This window comes from Rhamphochromis sp. 'chilingali' (assembly GCF_963969265.1).
Source record: "Rhamphochromis sp. 'chilingali' genome assembly, chromosome: 22".
In the NCBI taxonomy this organism is placed as follows: domain Eukaryota; kingdom Metazoa; phylum Chordata; class Actinopteri; order Cichliformes; family Cichlidae; genus Rhamphochromis; species Rhamphochromis sp. 'chilingali'.
This window is the reverse complement of record NC_137950.1, coordinates 12,367,152-12,390,802: the sequence shown is the minus strand read 5'-3', so window position 1 is coordinate 12,390,802 and position 23,651 is coordinate 12,367,152. Positions and strand designations below refer to the sequence as shown.

The 23,651-nt window shown below is 39.3% G+C and overlaps 1 protein-coding gene across 1 annotated transcript; it reads left to right on the top strand.

Annotated features, from left to right (window-relative positions):
• Positions 1-17,545: 17,545 nt before the first annotated feature.
• On the top strand, positions 17,546-22,176 carry LOC308391138 (uncharacterized protein; the record flags this gene model as incomplete). The annotated part of the gene is made up of 8 exons (XM_080873607.1): positions 17,546-17,579; positions 18,908-18,943; positions 19,108-19,326; positions 19,433-19,714; positions 19,821-19,955; positions 20,055-20,273; positions 20,349-20,477; positions 22,139-22,176. The coding sequence occupies 8 exons, from the start codon at positions 17,546-17,548 to the stop codon at positions 22,174-22,176; spliced, it is 1,092 nt and encodes a 363-aa protein (XP_080729733.1).
• Between the last annotated feature and the right edge of the window lie 1,475 nt (positions 22,177-23,651).

The following is a 23,651-nucleotide window of genomic DNA, read 5'->3' as shown; positions in this document are numbered from 1 at the left end:
CAAGATAAAGGAAGGAGGAGGACAGGCTGAGAGCAGGCAGGAGTCAACTACATGTTTGTAACTGGGATGTAAAAGCGAAAGGGGAATACACAAGGGGGAGAGACAGAGAGAGCTGCAGTTTGCATAAAGCAGAGTAATCAGATTGGGAGAGAAAAGGGAGGCGGGATGGGGAGGGAGGGAAAAAAAGATGGTGAAAAAGGCGTGAGTGTGAAAGCCAAACACACACACAGTACTGTTAGGCTAAAAATGGGAAACGATGAGCATTATGTAAAATGGATTAATAATATAACTGTGAAAACTCTAATCACAAGTCCGAAAACTCTCCTCTTAGCCGTCATGGATGTCAGACTTGTCTCATCTTTGCGTCTTTGCCTTCTCCATCGTGTCACTCAACTCCTACACTCCTGCAACAACAATAGCTCAGTCAGTCTGCTTCTGCCGGCTGTTTCGCTCTCCTGTCTCTGTTGCTGGCCATCATCTCACATCTCGTCTTGACTTTTCTTCCTCTTGGGAGAAAAGCGGTGTAATAAGGAAATGAATTTCACCCCTCTGACAGAACAGTCTTTTTGTGCAAAACTCACAGTTCTCATTTCAGCCACTTACTTGAATTGTTCTTCAATATGACTGTTTTTTTCTCTTCGTCCATAATTTGTTCCGTTACCTATTTTGCTTGTAATTTCAGGAAGGAATTTAGATTTAATTTGGGTGGACTGTGGGGTAAGATGAGCCAGTGAGGAAGCCGATCCATCATCCGAGCAGCCATACATACTTTTTTCTCCATTTGACACTTAATTTAGTTTAAGTTCTTCTTTTTCATCTTGATGCATTTTCATAAAAGGAGAAACCTTAACAATGAACTAGGCTGTAGTCATTTTTATAAGAAACTTCTCAAAGCTTTTCTTGGCATTACAGCTGCAGAACTGTGCAAATGCCTTTGAGCCAACTCTCATCATTTTGCCATGAAAATGGAAAATAGGTGCAATGATTTATTGACATTGAGCAAAACAAAAAGGTATCTACAATTCTAATGAGCATGAAAGTCAATATTTGGTAGGATCATCTTTATTCTTCAACATAGCCTGAACTCTCTTAGGCAGTTTTCTTAAAATTTCTTAAAGTAGTCTTCAGGAATAGCCCCTGAAAGAGATTCAAATCACTTTTTTGGAAGTTGGCTGCCTTTTGTTCCCACACTGCTTCAATAATGTTGAGGTCTGATCATTGGGGAGGCCAATCTATGACTCATATATGCTTTTACTGCTTTGTCAGTAAGTTTGGGATTATCGTCAAGTTAAAAGATGAAGCTGTGGGCAATCAAACTTGTTCCAGATGTTCATAATCTCATCAATTTAGAGAAGATCCAACACCACTGGCTGAAATACAGTCCCGAACCATAACAGAGCCTCCACTGTGTTTTGCAAATGACTGTAAGCATTCACTGTTGTAGCTTTTCCTGATGCCCTGTGTACATCCTGACAATAATTTGAAGTATAAATGTCAAATTTGGATTCATCACATCAGACCTGTTTCCACTGGTCTTCAGGTCAGTTCTTGTGTAATTGTGTAATTTGGCACACCTCTGTCTCTTCTCCTGTTTCCCTTCCTTAACAGCGGCTTCTTGACAGCCATCCTTCCACTAAGACCATTTCTGATGAGGCTTCAGTGAACAGCAGATGGAACAAATGAAGGGTCAGATGCATCTCTTAGGTCCTGTGTCAGGTCTATGTTGGATTTTCCTCTTTCTTAAGAACATGACTTTCAGATGTTGTTTGTCAGCAAACAATTTTGTTTTTATTATTTTTACCTGTGACTTCTTCTTTTGTCCTCCTCTTGTCAAGTTTCCTCTTTTTTAAGTGCCTGGATATGCCACATTTTCAACTAATAGCTCTCTGGAAATCACCTTGCTGGTACAAAAATACTATTTTATTCCTGTTAAACTGTATTATCAATCCAAAGTGAGATCTTTTTTATCTTTTAGAAATTTGGAACGAGCAATTCATGCGTTTGTTTTATCTCAACTGGATTACTGCAATTCACTATATGTGGGTGTCAGTCAGTCCAGCTTGGCCTGGCTCCAGCTTGTACAGAATGCTGCAGCTCGCCTTTTGACTCGTGTGAAGAAACACCAACATATTACTCCAGTGCTTGCTTCCCTTCATTGGCTTCCAGTGTGTTTTAGAATTAAATTCAAAATCGTACTTTTGACTTATTAAGTGCTAATTGGCCAGGCACCGGACTATTTGTCTGACCTATTGCAGCTTTATACGCCCTCTAGAGCCCTTCGATCAAGTGATCACCTGCTCCTTACCTTACATAAGTCTAGGATGGTTCATAGAGGAGATCGGGCTTTTGCGGCTGTGGCACCAAAAATGTGGAATGATCTACCTCTCCACATTAGAAAGGCCCCAACTGTTACTCTTTTTAAATCGCATCTTAAAATATATTTTTTTTACTCTGGCTTTCAAAACTGTAAAACTGTATGAGAGTTACCAATTCTTTTATCCTAATTTTCTTTTAATTTTCTTACCTGTCGTTGTTGTCAATGTCATTGTTTAACTGTTACTTTGTACAGCACTTTGGTCAGCTCCCTGTTGTTATTAAACGTGCTTTATAAATAAATAAATGAAATGAAATTAATTATCTTTGGCATTTTTCTTAGATTCATCTAAAGAAATGGGAACAAATGATGTGTTTTGCAACAAGCTGCTGGTAACAAAGCATCTAAAGATTCAATTTAAAATAGTTTTCTTGGTAAGTTCTCTGTTATGTGTGGATACAACACTGGTTATTGCCTTGATTAAGGTGCCTTTTTTATGCTTGAATGATTCACAAGTCCTGAGAACGTGTTAAGAAACAAAAAAACATTCCTTGGAAAATGGTTTAGGTACGAGGAGAGGACAGAAAGTGAGTGAAAAAGCAGCCAATGCCCAAAGACAAACTTTGAATGACCTTCAGAAAGCCTGAAGAGCTAGTGCTCGAGACCACTTTAAAGGGGCAAAGTCTGGATCTAACTGCAAATATGAACATGTATGGCGAATTAGGCAGTAAGTATTCCCACCTAGATGTTGGCGTATTTACCTTTGGTCTGATTTGAAAACAACATTTTTAAATGATTACTCTTTCAGGAAGCTAAAGGGAAAGTGCTAGTTGCCCTGCTGCAGTACTAAGTTAGCATCCAAAGAGAGTCGCATTAAACAGCCCAGAACTGTTGTCTCAGTCTGACGGTGAGAGTAAACTGTGCTGAGACGTGCTTATGATGAGCAAACAGCTACGTGAAAACTGTGAACCTATCCATTAGTATCTAAACATACAGAATATTATGTAATGCTAAGCTAGGTCTTCGTAGAAATATTTTATCAGTGTCATGCAATCCTACAATTGCTATAAATCATGATCTCCAGACAAACATTTAACATGCATGCAAGGTAAGAGCAGAAACGAAACACAGCTTAAGATTTCAGAAGTTGGTGAGTCTCTCTGCCCTTGGGACATCAGCACTGCAGCATGATGATTAGACCCTATGAGAAGAGTATTTCCATAATCCTGGTCGGATGTGGGTCCAAAGACAGTAATGAAAGGTAGTAATGAAGAATCAGGAACTGATTAATCATGATAATGATGACAGAGACGGATGCCCTCCTTAGACCCCTAGAGGGCAAAAATGGATGGATGGAGAGGTTTACAGAAAAAGTTAATGGCTAACAGTCATCCCTATTTATATCCGTCTCTTCTATGATATTCTTGTACATTTTGCTATTTGGCAAAGTTGTAGTAATAACCTATTAATACCAAAACACCATGCATGTTTGGGTGAATAAGTCAGAGTCACGTTTTTGGCAACACCAGTTATAAAGGCTGCAGGAATCATGTTTGATCTGCCCAAAATTTGTCATCCCCACTGTAGTTTATTAGATTATGCTACATCACTTTTTAAAAGATCTTCCTGTAAATGTCTTATCCGTGCATGTTGCAGTTTTTCTCCTGTTTTGGCCACAGAAAGCACATCCCCAGCACACTACACTGGAAAGACCTTATGGCCAGTCGTTTCAGCTCATTTTCATATTTCGTTTTTGTCAATCTCTCTCTCTTTCTCTCTCTTTTTCTCTCAGTCTTTCCCTATGTAGGACAGTGCATGTGTATAGATATATTTTCAGTGTATCGGTCCCCGGAAAGTAGAATTGGAGATCATCCAAGGAACAGATTGTCCCACTTTTACGTCCTGAAAAAGTGGAGCGGCCAAGTTCTGTCCTCTATATCCCTCTCTTTGACTGGGTCTCCACCCTACAGCCTTTTTCATACGACCAATGACGAAGAACCGTCAAGAACACGCCGGGCCTCCTCCAGTGTAAAATGGACAGAATGAGCCACTAACATGGAGAGGAGAGGGCAGTTAGGTTTATATGAATGGTCTGACGTATGAGTTTACGGGGGAAGGGCTAAGCTGAGATCTACCCTGCATCATCATCAGCTCTCATTAAGGCTGGACAGCATAATTAAAAGATCCTGTGAGTTTTCATGTTTACATTCTCCAAAGCAAAAGTTTAAAAAGATCCACAGAGGAATTTATTCGCTTCATTTACCCTTGCAGTGACGAGGCTTGGCATTTTCAGACTGTAATTAAATCCGTGCCTCATAAAATCCGGCGAAATGCGAGTGTTTAATCGACAATCCTAGCATACTGGATTCATTTTAAAGACGGGTAACAATGCCAGCAGTAGATACATCCTCTGTGCACCCAGAGACTGGCAATTCCCGCAGCGAGGATGGAGGTGGGGGATGGTGGTGGTGGGGGGGGTGATCCTATCAAACACAAACAGATGCGTTTAAATCAGCTGCTTATCTCATGCTGATCAAACAAAAAAAAACGATAATACTGCTATTGGGTGATTAAATGGATGATTAAAATAATTACCCCCCAGCTCTCCATTTCACATAAAACATCCTTCTTCTTTCATCTGCAGGCCAAAAACCTCACCAAGGACTGCCCTTCTTGTTTCTCTTCGCAGAAAGGGGCCACAGTTGTGCCCCCCATAAGTTACTTGCAGCTCACCTGATGTTTCGAGCACAGTCGATAGTTCTTTAAGGAGCAGTCAAACACATCTGTGCTGGAAAAGTGTCCAGAGGAAAGCAGCGTTAAGCGCCAGACCAGTCAGCCCAAGCCTGGCTGGCGGTCTTGTGTAGATCAAAGTGGGCTATCTTTCCCCTCAGACTGGATATAATTGGGTCAGGTGGAGCGTGCACTGAGGGCCTCGCTTGGGCTAAACTTGGTTGGTTGGGCCGGGAGACCTCAATGCAGCACAGATTTAGGAGTGAACATCCCCCGTGCTATTTCTGAGACTTCTCTCTAACTATAAACATTAATCTGATAGCACGGCTTATGTTGTGTTGTTGCCCACGCAACAAAGCAACAAGAAAAAAGGAAATCTAAATCAGGGTTCTTCAGCTTCTCCTTTTTTTGGCCCATGACCTTGTTTTCATAAGTTATGGTTAAGTTTGTGTGATAACAGCAGAGTTTTTGTATATTTTAAGATCTTTTGACTCTGAATATAATATTAAAATGCTCCTCCATCTGAAGACAGAGGACCCTCCCTAACTTAAAATCTGCACTTTCACGCTTCATGTAACATTACACCAGCATATTCTGCATGCAGTTTTGCTATTAAACACCCTAATCGAGGTCCATGTGCATGTGTCCTGTAGCAGCGCTGAATCCAAGCTTGTTTTGTGCAACCGGTGTGTGCTAGTGGATTGAACCCAGTGTCTTCACCAGCTTGACTGCTTCACCTAACTGCATTAAACTGTGGTGCAGTGCTGACACGTACAGTACCAAACATCATACAGCAGTCGTGTTTTTTCAACAGTACCCTCTGTTGTCTGCTAAAACACGAGCTTCCCTTTCACTCGCTGCAAACGGAGTTACAAAAAGCTCATTAAAATGTCAAGAAAGCAGAGACTTCAGAGGCGACTGTACAGCAGGTTTCCTTCTGTTTCTCAACAACAAAAGAAGGAGCAGGAAGAGCAACAGCGAAGAAGTCAAAACATTTCCAACCAGGATAGGCGTCCTTGCGTTCAGCAAGCTTTTCAAAGAAACCCTTTTCTTTCTATACTAATGGCAGAGCTCCTGCCTTAAAGCATTAAATGCAATGAAAAGCATGCCACAAGCAAACTAGTCAGACATACGGACATGAGTGCAGGTTTTGCGGCTTTGGGGTGGATTTTATGGCCACAAATTAAGTGTCCGCTAGTGACAGTTTTACTTACCTTGCACGTCCAGCGACTTAAAGATAACGCTGAGAGACAAAAATCAACAAGGTACTAATAAATGCTGTTAGACATGGCTGACAAAGTGAGAACCATGTCAGTGGCTGTCAGGACCCATTAAAGTTTATCCACCTTCCATGTAACAGAGCATAATTCATGCTACAGTCTGGAGAAGCCTTCATTAATAACTTTGCAATTTCACTTTATTCTCCGAGTTCTCCGAGTCAAGAACTTTGTAATAAATCTTAATCTGAAACCAGGAACAGTTAAGCTAAAAGAGAAACACGATCTCTAACATTTATCCCTGCATAGTAGCAAATGGGAACGTCACTTCTTATTTTCTTTTCCAAACTAAGGTTAGATGTTGGACAATAAATACATGTTTTTTTTTCTTTTTGCACCTGTTCTTCAGTGTGACAAGATGTGCACCACCTCATTACAGCTCTGAAGTGAGCCAGAAGGGCCTGGAAAAAAAGCAACTGAAGGAAACAGTGAGGTTAATGAGCTGAAACAATTATACTAAGACCTAAAGGTGTGCGATCACCCACTTGCGCTGGAGCTCTGTCACCTTATGATGTATTACTTCTGTTTTTATGTAATAAAGAAGATTGAACTCTCACTTGGTTTCTGCAACAACAGCTGCCAAGAACACAGAAGTGTGTTCCTCCTTTTTTTAAGATGCTTGTAATCAGGGCATCTGAAATGCAGCTGCTACTCTCTGAGACGTCTTCGTTAAACAACTGCGACTTAATGGTTCAATCATTCATTTGAAGTTGCGTTCAGAAACGGTAAAGCTCAAGGTGTTTGAGTTTCTGTTGCAGTTTGCTGGCATCTATTTTCATGGCTTACGGCAACTCTCCAGATCTTTCCCCTTGGGGAAATCTCCCTGTATGTAATAATGAAAAGCCTGCAGAGTCAGGGGAAACAACTCGTCTCTCCTGTTTCTTCTTAATGAGCACAGCAATGAGACTCTATCGACTCCACAAATAACAATTAGAAGTGCATTAAAAAATTGCTTTTCAAGGTTATTTGATGACAACTAAATGTTAAGCAGAGAGTGAGCCAGGCCAGTTTTTTGTTTGTTTGTTTGTTTTTCAACCATATTTTCAGATCAGATTCCCCTGATATACATGGCACTTAATATTTGTGTGTACGTGTAAAATATGCGCAAGTTTATTTTGCTTATGTATTGGTTTTTCATAGCTCCATACCCCTGTGGGACTGATTTACAGGGTATTTTTTTCAGGGTTTGCATTTCTGCTTCATATATATACAGTAGAAGCTTGTTGCTAATGGAGCCTAGCTGTATTCTTCCACAGCAGTAAGCTGTCACTGGAAATAGTCGCTCAGAACGTCTGTTTTTTTGTCCTACACTTGCTCCATACCAAACCCTGGGGAATTGCAGGGCTGTATAGCATTGTCACATCTGCTACACTGACCAGGCTGCTAATGGACTCCCGCTCTTCCCGATTGAGGAGGACAGGGCAGGAAAGAACACCAGGAGACGAGACAGGATGAATCGGAAAACTTGATTTCTGAGACGCTCATCTCCGCTGACACATCGAGCCGTTTGGCTTGTCCAGCGTATTTCATCTTCCACTCAATTGCTTCATAATCACATTCTCTTTTGGCGTTACTCACATATTATGTATAATCGCTCAGTCCCTTACTGGCATTGATAGTGTCGCCCAGCTTCCTTTTGTTCCATTATGATCAATTGTTCTGTGTTTTGAGGAGGCCATTAATCTTCCATTGCCCACTCCGCTCCAAATTGCCCTCTTTGTTTATTTTCTCCTTCTCCCAAATGAATTCCCCTCAGTGTAATTCTGCAATAGAAAAAAGTATGCTTTTAAAGCCAGCGTTGCTTGTTGTGCATTAGACAGTCGGGCCAGTCTTAGGAGGTTGTGCGAAGTCAATTAAGTGGTATCTATAGGATGAAAGGGCACAGAGTTGGAATGCATCACTGTTGCATAGCTCTAGCTAATACTCTGGTGCACTTTTTTCACCCAAGCCTGAACCAAATGAGGCGTTTAGGTGTATGTGTGTGTGGCTGCATGCGCATGGCAATCGGTTCTCTAGGGTCCTTAGAGGGTTTCCACCTTTCCACCAGCTGACACCAAAAATACTGCGAGCAGGCAACGATTTTGACAAGTCACAGCTAAACAAGTGTGTGAAATGTGGGTGTTGATGAGCTCCCGTTTGATTCTGCTCACCTTTCCATTTCAGCGCCTTTTTCTTTCTGAACTCATCCCAGCAGAAGTGTCTGGGTGGTAGTAATACAGGCATGTAGGTAGCTTTTATATAAGCATAAGTATTAACCGTTTTTTTCTCCAAACGTCCACTTCTAACATACTCTATCAGCTATTCCACCATTTCTTGTATTCATGGATCACTGTCATATTACAGGCCATAACTGACTTTGTAAATGGGGTAATAGTGAGCGATAGTCACAGTCCAAAAATGTATGGTTATAACTCAAAGTGGAGTCAGATTAACAGCTCCTCTAGAACAAATGGTTCTCGCTAAGCTCTGGGCCCAGGTAGCTCTTCATAATGTTAAGACCTATTTAGCTAATTTGGCTTCACCTAAGAACGTGGACAGAGTCAAGAGTTTCTGTGTTTTTCCAATGAGCCAAGCAGGAACTGAGGGCGAGGTATTAAAAGATACGCCTGTCCCATTGTTGTAAACAGTCCACATGTGTAAATATGTACCTTCTCTTAATCAGAGCACTCCCACAGGATGACTGCTCTAGGGGTGCCACGTGGTCTGCAGCGACACATTCCCCAACCCTTCATTCTCCCCTCTGTGTGCTGCTTTTTGTTTCATCCTGTTAACATTGACAGTGTCTTAAAAACATCCTCTAGATGAAGTGAAGGTTAAAGCCAGAGTGCATATATTATGTTTAGAACGTAAATAAAATGCTCTGGGTGGCAGAGGGTTGTGCTGATGGAGGCTGACCAACAGCACAGTGTTCCTGGCTCCTGGTCCCAAACCCCCGGGGGGATCTAGGAAGCCACCTTGAGAACCACTGACTTTCAATTTTCTTTGCACAGAGTCCAGTAAAAACACAATTTATCTCACTGTACTAAAAGGAAGGTCAAGGTCACAGTAAAATAGCATCGGCGAACTCGGCATTAACCTTTAAGCCTGTATTTGGTGACAAAGGGGAGAAAGAAGAATCACAATTTTCTGCGGGACAGAAAAACCATCTGCAGGCAGTGTTGTAACTGAACTTCCAAGGTTTACATCTCCTGTGAGCAAACAAATGTATAACGATCGTTCCACATGCTGAATGCTGTTACTTTATCTATTAAAGTGTGCATTACATTAGAGCAGTGTGCGCTCACTGATTCGTCCTACAGCTGTGAGGGAGTAATTTGCTCAGTTGCTACAGACTTTTCTTTAGAGGCACTGTGACTTTTTTTGTTTGTTTTCTGTCCCACTTTTCTCATCCTACATAAAACATGTGAATTAGACCTCAGAGGACATGCATGCCCCCCCTCCCCGTCACAATTTCAGCAGCTTCTCCTTCATAAGCACTGTGACTTTCACCTCGCCGCTAAAGATCATTTCCTTCTTTCCTTCTTTTCAATTTACGTTCACACAATAAAGATGTTAATGCTCCTTTGTATTGCAAACACTTTATATTAGTTTAGTTGTGTGATACACACACACACACACACAGACGCACAGCAGTTCTCCTTCAGTTACATTCTGTAAGTATTGAGGAACACAAAAAACTAAATACCTCTCGGTCTGTAGTTCAGGCTGTGTTGCTCCTTGTTGTATCCGTAGTGACCTCCTTCATAAACCACAAAGAGAGTAAAAAGGGACCAGGATTAAAGAAATGAGAGAAAGATCCAGTCAGTAAAACATAGATGAGGGGAAAAAATGAAAAAGTGATTTGCCTTTTTCTCTTTCAAAATCACATTTTCAAGCCTTCTAGTCTTTAAATATGCATCGGTATGAGCCAGCCCGAGCCCCTGTATTGTGCAGCTTCCCTTTCTCTTTTTCATTCACACACACACAAACACACACACTCTTTCACCTACTCTATGCCCTGGTATAGCTTCTCTCTTCCCCTCCCTCTCTCTGTGTTGCACACACATTCATGCACTCCCTCTCCAGCATTGCATACTCTCTTTCTGTCTTACTTCAGCTGCTAGATTGATCTGTCTCGCCTCCATTCTCCTTCCTCTCTGTGTACCCACTCTTCACCATCTGTCAGTTGTTCTCACTCTCCCTCTCCCTCTCTTTTTTCATACCCAAGTGCTCTTCTGTTCAATTATCCCCAATTTTCTTCATTATTCTGCCTCATTCTTTCAGTTTTTCACGGTCCAACCACCTCTCTGGTGCTCCATAGCTCCTCTCCTATTATGTCAGCCAATTTATCAATCAGATACACTCACGTCACTGATTTCCACCTTTTATCTGTCCCACACACAATCTGGCCATGGGTTTGCACACTGCACAGCTCCCTTTGTCTCCTTGATGCTGAAAGGTCATAAAAAAATAGCAAAAAAATCTGTTTGTGTTTGGGAACTTTCCAGTGATAAATATAGCAGGCATGCTGCCTTGTTTTAGCATGTTTGCAACTATATGTGGAGCATTTACCAACCAGTCAAGCGCTGTGATAACCACTGGTGTTCGACTTTGAAGAATCTGTGAGGGCTGGTGCATCTTTGTGTTGTTTTCTCAGCTGTCTTGCCGTTTATTCTTTAGAGCCGTTTGGTGCTGGCACTTCCCTGATCCCAGTACAGTGGACGTGTTAGCCTTTTCTACAATCGGAATATTCAAAGAAAATTAAAAGTGGTTACCTTGAATTACCTAATAAACCTGAAATTCATTACTTTAACAGGTTAAGAAACTGCTAGTTTAGGTTCACACAGTACTTCACTGTGATGGCTGCAGTTACAGCCCCACAGTGGTAATATCAGTGTTACAGTAGAGGCTTACACATAACGCTATTTAAGTTTCCCCTTTATCTTGATTAGGTAGGTCTGTGTCAGCTTTTGAGTAGAGGACTGTTACGTTGCCCTCTTTTATGGGCACAAGATTTTGATTTTTATGTCAGATTTAACCAAGTTTGTTATGGAGTTAAATGTTAAATAAAAAAACTTTAACCTCTACCTGACTTTCCTTCACTGCTTGGTCCGTCACATTCACAGTGAAAAGGCTTTTATGTACTAAAATACAGAGATGGAAATGTCTTATTTGCTGTCATGACTGAAATTTAAAAACAAATCTTTTATGACATGTTTGAAAATGGCATCAACACCTACCTGATTATAAGAGATTGGGAAGACATGGTAACGCTTCTCCTGGGAATAATGCTGCCACTATCAAACAATCTTTACTTTAAATTTACTCAAAAAGGAAGAGTTGGTTAAATCCTACTAAACTTTTCATCTCTTTTCACCATCCATGCTCCAAAACCCTAAAAATTATAACAGCAGTTGTTTTTGTCATTACTGATATCGTTTTAATTTCTACATGGCTAATATTTGACTTTTGAAAAGACCAGCACTCTCGGAAATAATACTTTATAAAGGTAAAAAGATGGACTGTTATCAGTGTCCTTTAACAAGAAAACAAATAAGATAATGACACCTGCAAGAAAACAACAAAAAAAAAACATGCCAAAGGTAGCAAACATGTGCCCACAATCAGCATCATTACACACTTCTACAAAAACACTATCAACACAACAGTACACAACAATATTAAAACCACTGGGATATGATGAATCAGAATCAGAATACGTTATTAATCCCAGAGGAAATTATGTGGTCACAGTCGTTCCAAGACAATAAGAAGATGTCGGTGTCGATTCTCAGTCATCCAGCTCATGGTAGGAGATTGGAAAGAAAATGACTGAACGTCTTGGAAATTATTGGAAAAATAAACAAAAACCCGTGTTTTCACTAAAGTTATCAGACACTGGAAAATTCATTCTGTAACTAAATGAAAAGAGCAGCTTAACAGTTCTTCTTCATTCAAGTCTTTGTGGCTTTGTGTGCCGTACAAATCCAATATGCTTCAGTTTGTAGCAATAATGTTTTTCATTTACGGCCTCTTTTAAGAGCAGGTATCATGTCTATAATATAAATAAAGTGAATTACAATTACAATGGGCACAATTTAAACACAGAAAAATGCCATTTGGGAACCTAGATATGAAAGCTAAAGAAGTCTGGGAAGAATTATGGCAATCAGCCCTGATGAATGTATCTCCCGCTCTTAAAACCTTTGTTTGCAAAAAATGGGCAAATTCTTAAACAAGTCGGCAAATAAAATCTGAGTTTACTGACACATACTGTCTTTTAAACCCTTTAAATAAAGGGGAAAACATGAGTGTCTGTATTATGGATATAGTATTTGAATTTTGAAAACATCATGCATTTATTTACCTTTGTTAGTATTTAAAATTTCCTTGAATATATATATAAAAAAGGATGTTGCAGTCAGGAGAGAGACCCTGCCTGCCAGTCCAAGCCGAGGTCTGTGGGTACACAAAGGAAACCGTTAATGATCATTAATTATCTACAAGTCTGTCAGTGATCAAAGTTTCTTTGAAGTGAACGAAACATGCCGCAGTCTCATCGGCGGTGACACTGGGCTTTTAGGGAGGGACTGCTGTAAAAGAAAGAATTTTGATAATTGTTTTATAATCGTCATAACTAACATTAATCACCCAGCGCTAAGGCAGGTTAGGTCAGGTGTGGCCTGGCTTATTAGTTACAGAAATGTTGAATTCCTCCCTTTTCTGACGTCATAAAAGGTTGTCGGGGTAGGTTTTTCAGACATTTTTGGACAAGCTCACAAACTGAAGCGAAATCTAATTTTCCAGAGATGATAATTAAAAGTCTCCCAGTTCTGTTGATGGTGACATTGCGTGTAAATTTCCAAAGACCCCACCAGGCCACTAGTTTCTGGTGACGTCTGCTTGTTTGTGACACGCTCAAGGTGTGGTTGCGTCACTCTGCGTCCCACTGGGAATCGAGTCAGTATCCTTACATGGCACAGCATCTCCCATGACAGCTACATGTCACCTGCTGCAAGGGCAGGCTGCCAGCAGAGGAAAGGTAAACACTCAGAAGCAGAGCAGCAGCGGCTTCCAGTTGCTTCTGACATTAACCCACAGCCAGCCTGTACCCACATTTCCTGTGCATGACCTACCCACTGAAGCAAAAGATGACATGAACTCTTCACTCACTAAACAGCAAAAGTTGCAAGACTGCTGTCTTCACGAGGTAATAAAAAAAAGATAAATTAGGAAATGATATATTCCATGCTCTAATGTCAGATAAGTAACTTTATATAACAAGTATCTTTCAGTGAATAGCGTTTATGCTTTTGGAGTGTTTGAGTGAAAAGACTGTCCTGAGGCTTGCTTTATGGCAGCTTTTAGAGCCCATCAAAGAGACGGATGGAGGAAGCAAAGCTCGGCTGAAATACATTAATGTGCACAACAGTACCCTCTGCTAAGAGGAGATGGAGATGAATCCTGCCATATCCAGCCTCTTAAGGACAACATGACACCTGCATTGTTACCCCTGATAAGAGCTCTAGTCGTTGCTCTGCTTTAATGGTGCGCCACTCCATAGTGCATATTCACCACACTTTTCATCCTACCTTGATGCTTACACTGCTTTTGCCACCCAATGTCCTTTTTTGGGTCTTTTTTAATGAGAAACTAGCTTTCTTCCTGCTTTCTGTGTTAACCCTCTCAAGCAAGGAGAGAAAAGTGGGTCATGGGCAGATGGAGCGTACAGTAGTAAGAACATGCCGGGTAGATTTTTATTTATTTATTTTCCTGTGTGTTTTAGTGAATTCAGCTTTTTTTGTAGACGTGGAATCAAAAAGGCAAAAAAAGAGAAAAGAGGAAGGATGAGAGACAAAATATTGATCTATGAATCTTAAGCTGTGAAGCACTTTGAATCGCTGGTTTGGTGTAAAAAAAAAAATTCAAGTCACAGTTTCTGTGTGAATGAACTGAAACGCTACAAACCCAACTGCATTCATGTTAGCCTAAGAATAAAAATCCCATTTTATGAGTTCTGCACTCACAAACTGAGACTGATTTGCATATTCACAGCCCTAAATGCAGTTATTCACTCTTAAAATTAAATAGTTTTTTATATATTTATTGGAGAAGTGCTTAGCATAAAGACATTCAGTAAAAACAGGCTCAGATCTGGCTTAAGGCCCCATTCATGTGTTATTCTCAAGGAAAACTGATGCAGTGCTGGGCTCTGGTGGCCAATTAAAGTAACTGAAATACTGCATACATTTCTTTAAGTTATCAGAATAATGTGAAAGAAACAGGCGAAAAGGAAAGCAGTAGAAACAAGTTGTCTTTTAAAAAAGGATTAGGCTTTCTATCTCTTCCGCTTTTTTAAATCTATTTCTAAATAGATTTTAAAAAAAAAGAAAAACCATTTCCTGTGTTTAAATTCTTGGAAACAAAAACAGAAGAGGAGAAACTGCACATTGTCAGTTTTTAAGGCAGACAAATCCACTTCTTATTTTGTTAGTTCTTTATTTCAGCTTTGCCTCCATAAGGGGAAGTTGTTTTGGTTGTTTTTTTTTTAAACTAGCCCTGAGTTAGCTGTTACATTAGGCCATGGGTGATCTAACACGTAAAACCCACAGTGTCCTGATGTGACCTGCGCATATAAAGTCACCAACTGTCATGTAACTATTTGACCTGAAGATTATTTCCAGTTAAAGTTTTTAGTGCTACAATGCAGTTTTTAAACCTGAAATGGGGAACTCTAGGTTTGCGTTAACTTACCGTAGTGTGGTCACCATGACCTTTTTATTTCTTTTTGATTTGCATCATGTTGTGGTAGCAACAGCAGTACAGCTCATCTCACCGTGTTTCTGTTCTCAGTCTTTATAAGGGTTTGCAACAGTTTGAACTGGTGAGAAACTGCAACAGCTTCCCCTGAATTTCTCAGAACTGCTTCATGAAGACCAAATACTGAGCAGAAGGTCAGTTCTGAACACTTATACTGCAATGCTGGAAGAAACAAAACAAAAACTAAGAGGAAAAGCTCCTATTCTAAGAACTTTCATGAGGCAACCTCTTCAGAAATTGCAAAACACTGAATGCATCATATATCTTAATAGGCTGACAAGGCTACCAAAGTGTTGCTCAAGATAAACACAATGAGGTAGCAAATAAAGAAAAATAAGAGAAACAAGGGTAACATGTTTAGTGTGTGACTCTCCTTTGAAGATAGCTAAATTTAAATACAATTGAGGGAGGATAGAGTTAACCGATACACACTCTACTACTCATATAACTCAGGCCACTGGTAAACCACACCATAGCGCTTTTCTTTTACTCTACCAGACTCAAAGCACTTTATACAACTTGCCTCAATCACACGAGCACTTTTTTTTCTATATCTATGCAACAATCAGTATATCAAATTTTAACATGGAAAAATTGGAGCAGCCAGAGACTGAATCACCAAGCTCCTGAGCTACAGCCACCCGAGATGGTGGTGAGTGGTCAGAAGGCTCTCTGATGTGGAATGATAGAAGATGGGCTGTAAGTGATGAGGGAGGGGAGTGTGCAAATAATATGAGATGCCTGTGGTCCATGTGAGGTCAGCCAAGATGTGAACAGCAAGGAATTGTAAAGGTCTCTACTACTGCAGAGTGCTTAGTGTGCATTCATTTCTTGAAGTCCATTTTTTTTGTGTGAAGAAACAAAGAACTCTCTTTGAGTCTGATTATGATATTTAAACAGAGATTCACTCAGGTTGTTAGTTGTTGATGAGATTGAGTTGTGTTGTTTCACATATCGGCTGGTGGAAAAATAAAAGCGCCGCACATTCTCTTAGGTCTGTTGCTCACTCTGCCCAGGAATTCCTGTATTTAGTTTGGAAGTCCAGAATCCTGCAGCTCAGTGTTGCTCACCAACTCATACAGTTGACTTGTACCAGACTGATCCCATTATGTGGTAGCTTTAATTTAATTCACTCCAAAATAAATAAATAAATAAAATCCCCATAAATTGTAAGATGTAAATTGTAAATGTAAAGCAAAAGCCTCGGGTTTATTCTTCGGTCTGCACATCTTTGCTATTATTCCAGGAATTTCAAACAGAAGCCAGTAGTTTTCATTTCTGCCAAAAGGGGACTTTACCTCAGAATGACTCGCATCATCAGTCCAGTTATGATTATTAATCACAGAATTTAGACCTGAAAGCTCTTGCTGAGACATTATAGCTTTCCTTGCTTTATAACTTTATCTGTGACTCGTAATGAAATGAAGAGCTTCTCTATAGCAGTGCTCAAGTCACAGATTTGAAATCTTGATCGACTTTTTTTTCAATCTGGTTTTGGTATTTTGACTGTTTTTGCTTTTGCTTTCTACAGCTTGTCTCTTACCCTTTATACTGCACTTTGTCACTAACGGTACTAACTACTAGACAAATACAGCATCCTATATGTTTACTTGGGTGCATCTGCTGCAAAACAAACACGACAGCAACAAAAACAGGAGGAACTTTTTTAAATTTGATATTTTCTACAAAGAACAATAACGTGCCACTGTACCTTTCACATGACAAAAAAAACTAATTTTTGTGATAAACCCACTTATTTTTGTGTTGTACTATAATTTAAACTACATTTTAAGAATTGTCTTATCTAGGAAAGTGAGCTCAGTTACTTATGTGATTCTTCTGTGAACAAAATCTGTAAAAAAAATTAATTCTGTACAAACAAAATATGAAATATGGAAAGGCCTTTATGAAAAGAAGAACTAACCAACTAAATAAATAAATAAAATGGCGCACTTGAGTGGTTTGTTTCAGGTGTTCTTCACCGTTATATGAGGTAAGCATGTATGTTCAATACCTTTAGTGTCCCCAGAGCCCTCTCCTGCATTATCACAGGAAAGCTTTCGGAGTGCTAAAACTTTCCCACCCTTCAAAGTTCCCAAGCTCCTCTCTTTTAGCTTACTGGAACAGTTTTATCACTTGTGTGAAGAAAACTGCCGCAATCATTCCCGTTTTTCTCTGTCTGTAGCATTATAGGACAAAATACTGCGGAGGAGGAAAACTGAGGAAAAATCTAAGACAAAAGCTGAAGTATACTAAGATGATTAGATAGTTTTAAAAAAAATTAGTTTTCCTCCAGTACTATTATGCATGGCCCTCCCTCAACTTCCTCAACATGACTCATTAAGGGAAGCAGCCAGTTAGTCACTTGTCACTCCTCCGTGACTGAGTTAAAGTGAAGCTTCTCTTGCCCGTCGTACCTTTGATCATGGCGAGTGGAAAGCATTTGCTGCTCATTGCAGGTAAGAAAGCCAGCTGAGACATGATGCAGGACTTTTGTTTTTGTTGTATGAAGCAAACATAGCTGGGAATTATTTTTATAACTTTGCAATTGTAATTTCTTAAACTTGAGAAAAAAATTAAAAACTGTACTGCAGTTAGCATTTAAGTAACAGGAGTTATCTATTATTCATTATATAAAAAATATTTGACAGTTTCGCTGGAGTTATTTAATTTGAAGAAAAAAGCTTTGTGAGTTATGACAAATGATTTTATGAAGCAGTATGATGTTTATGAAGGAGTATTAGGACCACATTAAGAAAAAAGATATATTATTGATCATTTTGAGAAAAAAGTCAAGATGTATAGTTAAGAGTTGTTGTTTCTAGACAAAGTGCCACGACTGAGTATTAGGACCACATTAAGAAAAAAATGATTAAAGTCAAAAATCTAATTTGAGACAAAAGTTGCATTGTGGAAATTCCAGCGGCTTTATCAAGGAGAATTCTCCTCTTAATGAATCGGGTTTTATGTGTAACAAGAACAGATTTTATTTCTCTTTGCGCACATAAACACAGTCTGGTGATCGGTTTAAGGACGTCGAAAACATGGTGCAGAAAGCTGCGTGTGGTCAGACGGAAAACCACACAAACGTAGAAGAGTGAATTTGTACAAAATGAAATGACTGGTAATGGACAGATGCAAGGAAACAGGACTGATGGTTACACCGTCACACAATAAAGATGTTGTCTCACATTAATTTGTTTCACTCATCTAAACAAGGCATTTCTCCACGATTCGACTTTTTCTCAAAATGATGAATAATATTATTTTTTCTTAACGTGTTGGATAAATGTAAAGTTAATCTTTCATACATATGCAGGCAGTTAAGCAGATATTTGACAAATATTATTTCCATCCATTCACTTGTCCAATTCAGGGTTACAGCGGCCTTTGCATACTCAGCTGTCAAATGGGAGAAAGGAGGGGGGGGGGGGCACTAAACAGGTCACCAGTCTATCAACTAAAATGTTATATTTACAACACCCAGTGTCTCATAATTACAGCTGAATTGAACAAATACTAATTTATACTTAATTTTAAAAATTCTTAATCCTAACCGCAGCAATTTTAGGTTACTCTGAGTCACAAATGTATTTTTTTTATTTAAAAAATAGTCCGTGAACCACTAAGTTACTTCATATTTGTTGAAATAATTCCACTGAACACGCTCTTGTATTCTCCTTTGTTTTAACAGTGCCAGTACCTGCTCAATGTCACACAGATAAAAATCTCATTTGGTGGTAAATTTGTTCAAATTAAAAAGCACTTTTTTGCTCTTTTGTTACAGTGTTGCCACTCATGGTAAGATGTCAAAAACCACAAGGTAATCCATATTCACTTACTTCTAAAAATGTCACTTGTACACGCTGTACTGCATTTATTGCCCTTTATTATTTGCTCAGTATGCGCAACAGTGTATTTGTAGTTTTTCTCAGAAGGGCTACACAAATACTTGATTGCATTTCTTCTTTTTCTCTCGTTTTTTAGTTTTGATGGTACCTGCATTTAAAATGGCCTTCATTGGGGATACAGTTTACTTAAAATGCAATCCAAGTGCGAGCTCAGTGACATGGCACAAACCTAATGCTGAGACAATCGACGGACAAGACACTTTGAAAGTGGAAATTAAAAACTCAAACGACGGAGGCCCTTATTGGTGCGAGATCAGTAGGACAAAGAGTGACCCTGTTTCAGTCAATATCATGGGTGAATTCACAATCAACACATATTAGAGCTCAAACTTCCACAGATCTAAAGGTAAATTCACAATTCACACATAATAATGAGATGATTTTCTTTATTTGTCCTGCAGAATCTGGTCTCAGCGCTTCACTCACCATTGAGACAGGCTATCAGAACATGTGGAAGGGAGGTGCAGTTATCCTGAAGCTTGAAAATAAGGATGGTCTGAAAGGGTGGAGGTGCTGGGTGTGCAGGGGTGGAGAAAGTCTAAAAAAGGTTTCACTGAAATTGGAGGGTGTCAATAACAGTATGGTGTTTCAAACTGCTGACCTCAATGTCGATGAGACTATTTACTGGTGTACGGATAAGGGTCGAACTCACAGAAGTAACCAAGTAATTCTCACCACCTCTGGTAAGCATATTTTTCATTACGTCTTCAGTTTTATTGAAATGAAGTTAATGGGAGTACAACGAGGAGACTCATGACTATTAGATTTATATATTTTCTGTTCCCACAGATCCATGGAAGCTTCCAAAACCACCTAAGACGGAGGGGAAGTTGGGGATGGTGTTGGGAATATTGTTGGTATTGGTGGGGATGTTGGTGGTGATAGTGGTGGTAGGTTTACGACGTAGGAGAAGAAGTGACGGAGGTGAGTAGCATTTTTTTGTTTCTTTGGATTGTTTACTGTTTTTTAGGTATGGTAACAGTCACTGTATTCATACCACACTGCATGCCGTACTTTTCTCAGGGCGGATTTATGAGGATGTGGCACTGAGATCAAAAGAGCGAGGTGATGACAAGTATGAAACTCTGGAGAAGGCATCTGGGAGGGAGCGAGAGTACGACACCCTTGCAGGAGCATCAGGCGGAGAGCCGAAAGGTGGCGAATATGAACCACTGAAGAAAGGCGAAATGAAAGAGGGGGTATACCACACTTTAGGGGCGGAAGGGGCGGCGGGTGGAGAGGGTGGATACGAAGCACTGAAGAAAGGCGAAATGAAAGAGGGGGTATACCACACGTTAGGGGCGGAAGGAGCAGCAGGTGGAGAGGGTGGATACGAAGCACTGAAGAAAGGCGAAATGAAAGAGCAGGTATACCACACTTTAGGGGTGGAGGGTGCAGCAGGCGGAGAGGGTGGATATGAAGCAGTAGGGAAGAAGGATAAGCCCAGTGAGTCTGCAACAGCGGGCGAATGAATAAAAAAGGCGCTGCGCCACTGCAGGAGAAACAGGTTTAATGCTGCAAACCTAAACCATGCAGATGTGTTGATCTCGATCTCAAAGTTAAGATTCCTTGATTTGAATGAATGTTTAAGAAATCTGACAAACTCCAGGAGTCTTTCAGGCGTGAAAGTGTCAATACAGATTGACAATCAATAATAAGTAATGAAAATAAATCTGTGAGAGACTGTAGAGAACAGCTAGAGTGAGGTTTTTACAATAACAATTTTTTCAATGGCAGGGAGAAATGTTTCTAATATATTAATTAAATCAAATGATACAGAGTAAAATTTCAGCAAAATCCAAAAGAGCAGCAAACACTTTGTGACACCAAGTCAACAAACAAGCAACACATCCACACTTTACATTCAGTTTAATGTCTACAAATAGTCTGCTTTATTAACTGATCGTGTCCTTCAGCTTTGATGCTACAAGCTAATATTTGCAGTGCTCACTAGCGTTTCTGCTTACATCATTGCACATTATTAATTCATCTAGTTTAGGCATTATCACATGATTTAGATTTCTCCATCATATTTTTAATGTACTGTATAATGAGCATTTCTGAAAGCTGTGTTTTTCTTTGTGATATATACAGAAATATAAATAAATTAGCTCATCAGCAATGGGATAAATATTTTGCACTGTGAGATTCCTTTTAGCACTTAAGCCACTTTCTTAATTGATACTATGTAATATTTTGACAGGTCAATATCAGATAAACTGTTTTACAAAAATGGTATCATCATTTTTTGAGTATGGAAGCTACAGCCTGAGAGTACAGGCAACAGTGAGTCAAGCTCCACGGTCAGTTTTTAATTTTTTTTAAACTATTCCTCGTACAAAAATGAATCATCTTCACACCATTATTTGTCTTTTTAAAGTCATGCTGATTATAACGGATCAGCTTGTTGTCATGTTGCTGAATTTCTATTTTGAAGGCAACACGATTGAAGTACTCTGTGTTTCTCGTCTTTTATCGGTTTCCACCATTTAGTATAAATCAGTTAATCACAAATTTATGCTTAGTGTAAACGAACCCTTGCTTAGCGTCCTATATTCAACCATTTAATATCAATAACATTTTTCTCTCAATAAAATCACACATACAACGCAGATGTATTGTGGCTAAATGTATTGCAACCAGTAAATTGAGATGCTATTTGACCGGTTTTATTGACATTGTTTTATTTCTTTTTCTCTTCTGAAATGCTGGAATGAGACATTAAGATTTTTTTTTTTTTCATTTTGAGTCGTGTTAAAAGGAAAAAAAGTTTTGCCTTTACGGGATTTTTTTGTTTGTTTTGGAAACGTTTTGCATTTGCTTTCAGGGTTTTTTGTTGTTGTTTTTGTACATACGGTAGATTATTTAATATTCTGTGCTGAAAGACTGTACACGATTCAAGATTCAAAGATTTAAAGCGTTTATTGTCATGTGTGTAAAGAAAAAGCATTTCTCTGTACAATGAAATTCTTTCTCTGCTGTCCACACGCAGATGCTGGTTAATATGTACAAATAGATAAAATACAAATAGCAGGAATAAAGGCTTGAGATAATATTATTACTACAAAGATGTTTTGTGTCATTTTTTATTCATTTATGTCCTGCAGTGTCTCCTCCTCGCTACAGTGTGAGGCTGCTAGTCTAAGTGTCACAGTCCTGGGTCTGTGACCCAGTGTTTTGTGTATTTTATTGTAATTTTTAGTTTCTAGTATTTAATAGAAGTTTAGTTCAGTGCCTCTGAGTTTTTTCTATGGATTTCCTGTTTTACTTTGAAGGTCTGTGTCTTATGTTGATGTTTCTAGTTTTGTGTCTGACTGGTCCCATCAGTTAATTTGTATCAGCTGTGTCCCCCATCTGGTCTCATTCCCTCGTGTTCTTCTTGTATTTATTGTCTGTATTTTCATATGTTCAGCGTCGCGTCATATCACCGTATCTGCCTCTGTGTTCTGTTCCCGTGTTATTTCAGTTTTAGTACTCTGCTAGCAATAAAGCTGAGGTTCTGTTAAGTTAACTTCTGCCTCCATGACTTCTGCACTTTGCTTCTTTTCCTGACTACCTGCACACAGACCATGACACTAAGGCTGGGAGGAATATAATTCATAGCTTTAAAACTTTGAGGTTTTAAAATAAAAGCACAATATGTAAAATAGCCTTATGTAATTATCTAACATGTTCAGCTTTAGTCATGGTGTTTATGTGATTGTGTTTAAGTGATAAGGATGAACACACCCATCTGTGATAAATTACAGCTGTTACAGTTTCTCAGCTGAACAGTTAGTGTTTTCAGTTTTAACACAGGACCGAAACTACTTTTTATCTGTGTCTTCACATGGAATATGAAAAATGCATTTGTTTAAAGATGGCAAAACAATTTCTGTAACGATGTGTTTTGGACAGACAACCAGAGAGAAGATGTTTGTCCCCTATCGAACACAGCCCTAACCCCTGTAATGTAAAGTGATGTAATGTGGGGTCTGAGCCACACAGGTTATTTGAACCAGGATCCAATTTGCAGTAATGTGAAAACTTTACCAATTGTCAAGCACGGAGGTGGAGGGGTAATGATTTAGGCTTGTTTTGAAGCCGCAGAGAACGGACAACTTGCAGCCAGTGAGTTGACACTTCAAGTTACTGCTGCTTGAGATTCTACAAACTATTGAAAAATAGGGTGTTGGTTATTTAACACACTGCTTCTGCATTTCTTACTGGTTGTGCTAAATAAAATGTGAACGATGGTAATATGCTATGTCATGTTTTGTCGTTGTTTGTGGTTTGAAAACTTAGAATGTATTGCTGTGATCATAGAGGAAATCTATAGTTCCAGTAATGGTTTTACACACACACACAAGATATTTGATTTCAATAGAAAGCTAATGCTGACCCTTTACTGTCGTAATTTTTTTTAGGTCTTCAGGCTCTCTTAAGTCCATTCTTTACTGTGTCCTTTGCCTCTGCACAACATTCATACTGGCACGCAATAGGGCAAGTAAATTACACCGGATGCAGTGCTGCATGCTTATCAGGTATCATATACTGTATAATATGTTATATGTTCAATCACAAATGGATGCATGATGATACCACTGATTTTAGAGACCCCAAGGCTTTGTGCTTCTTACC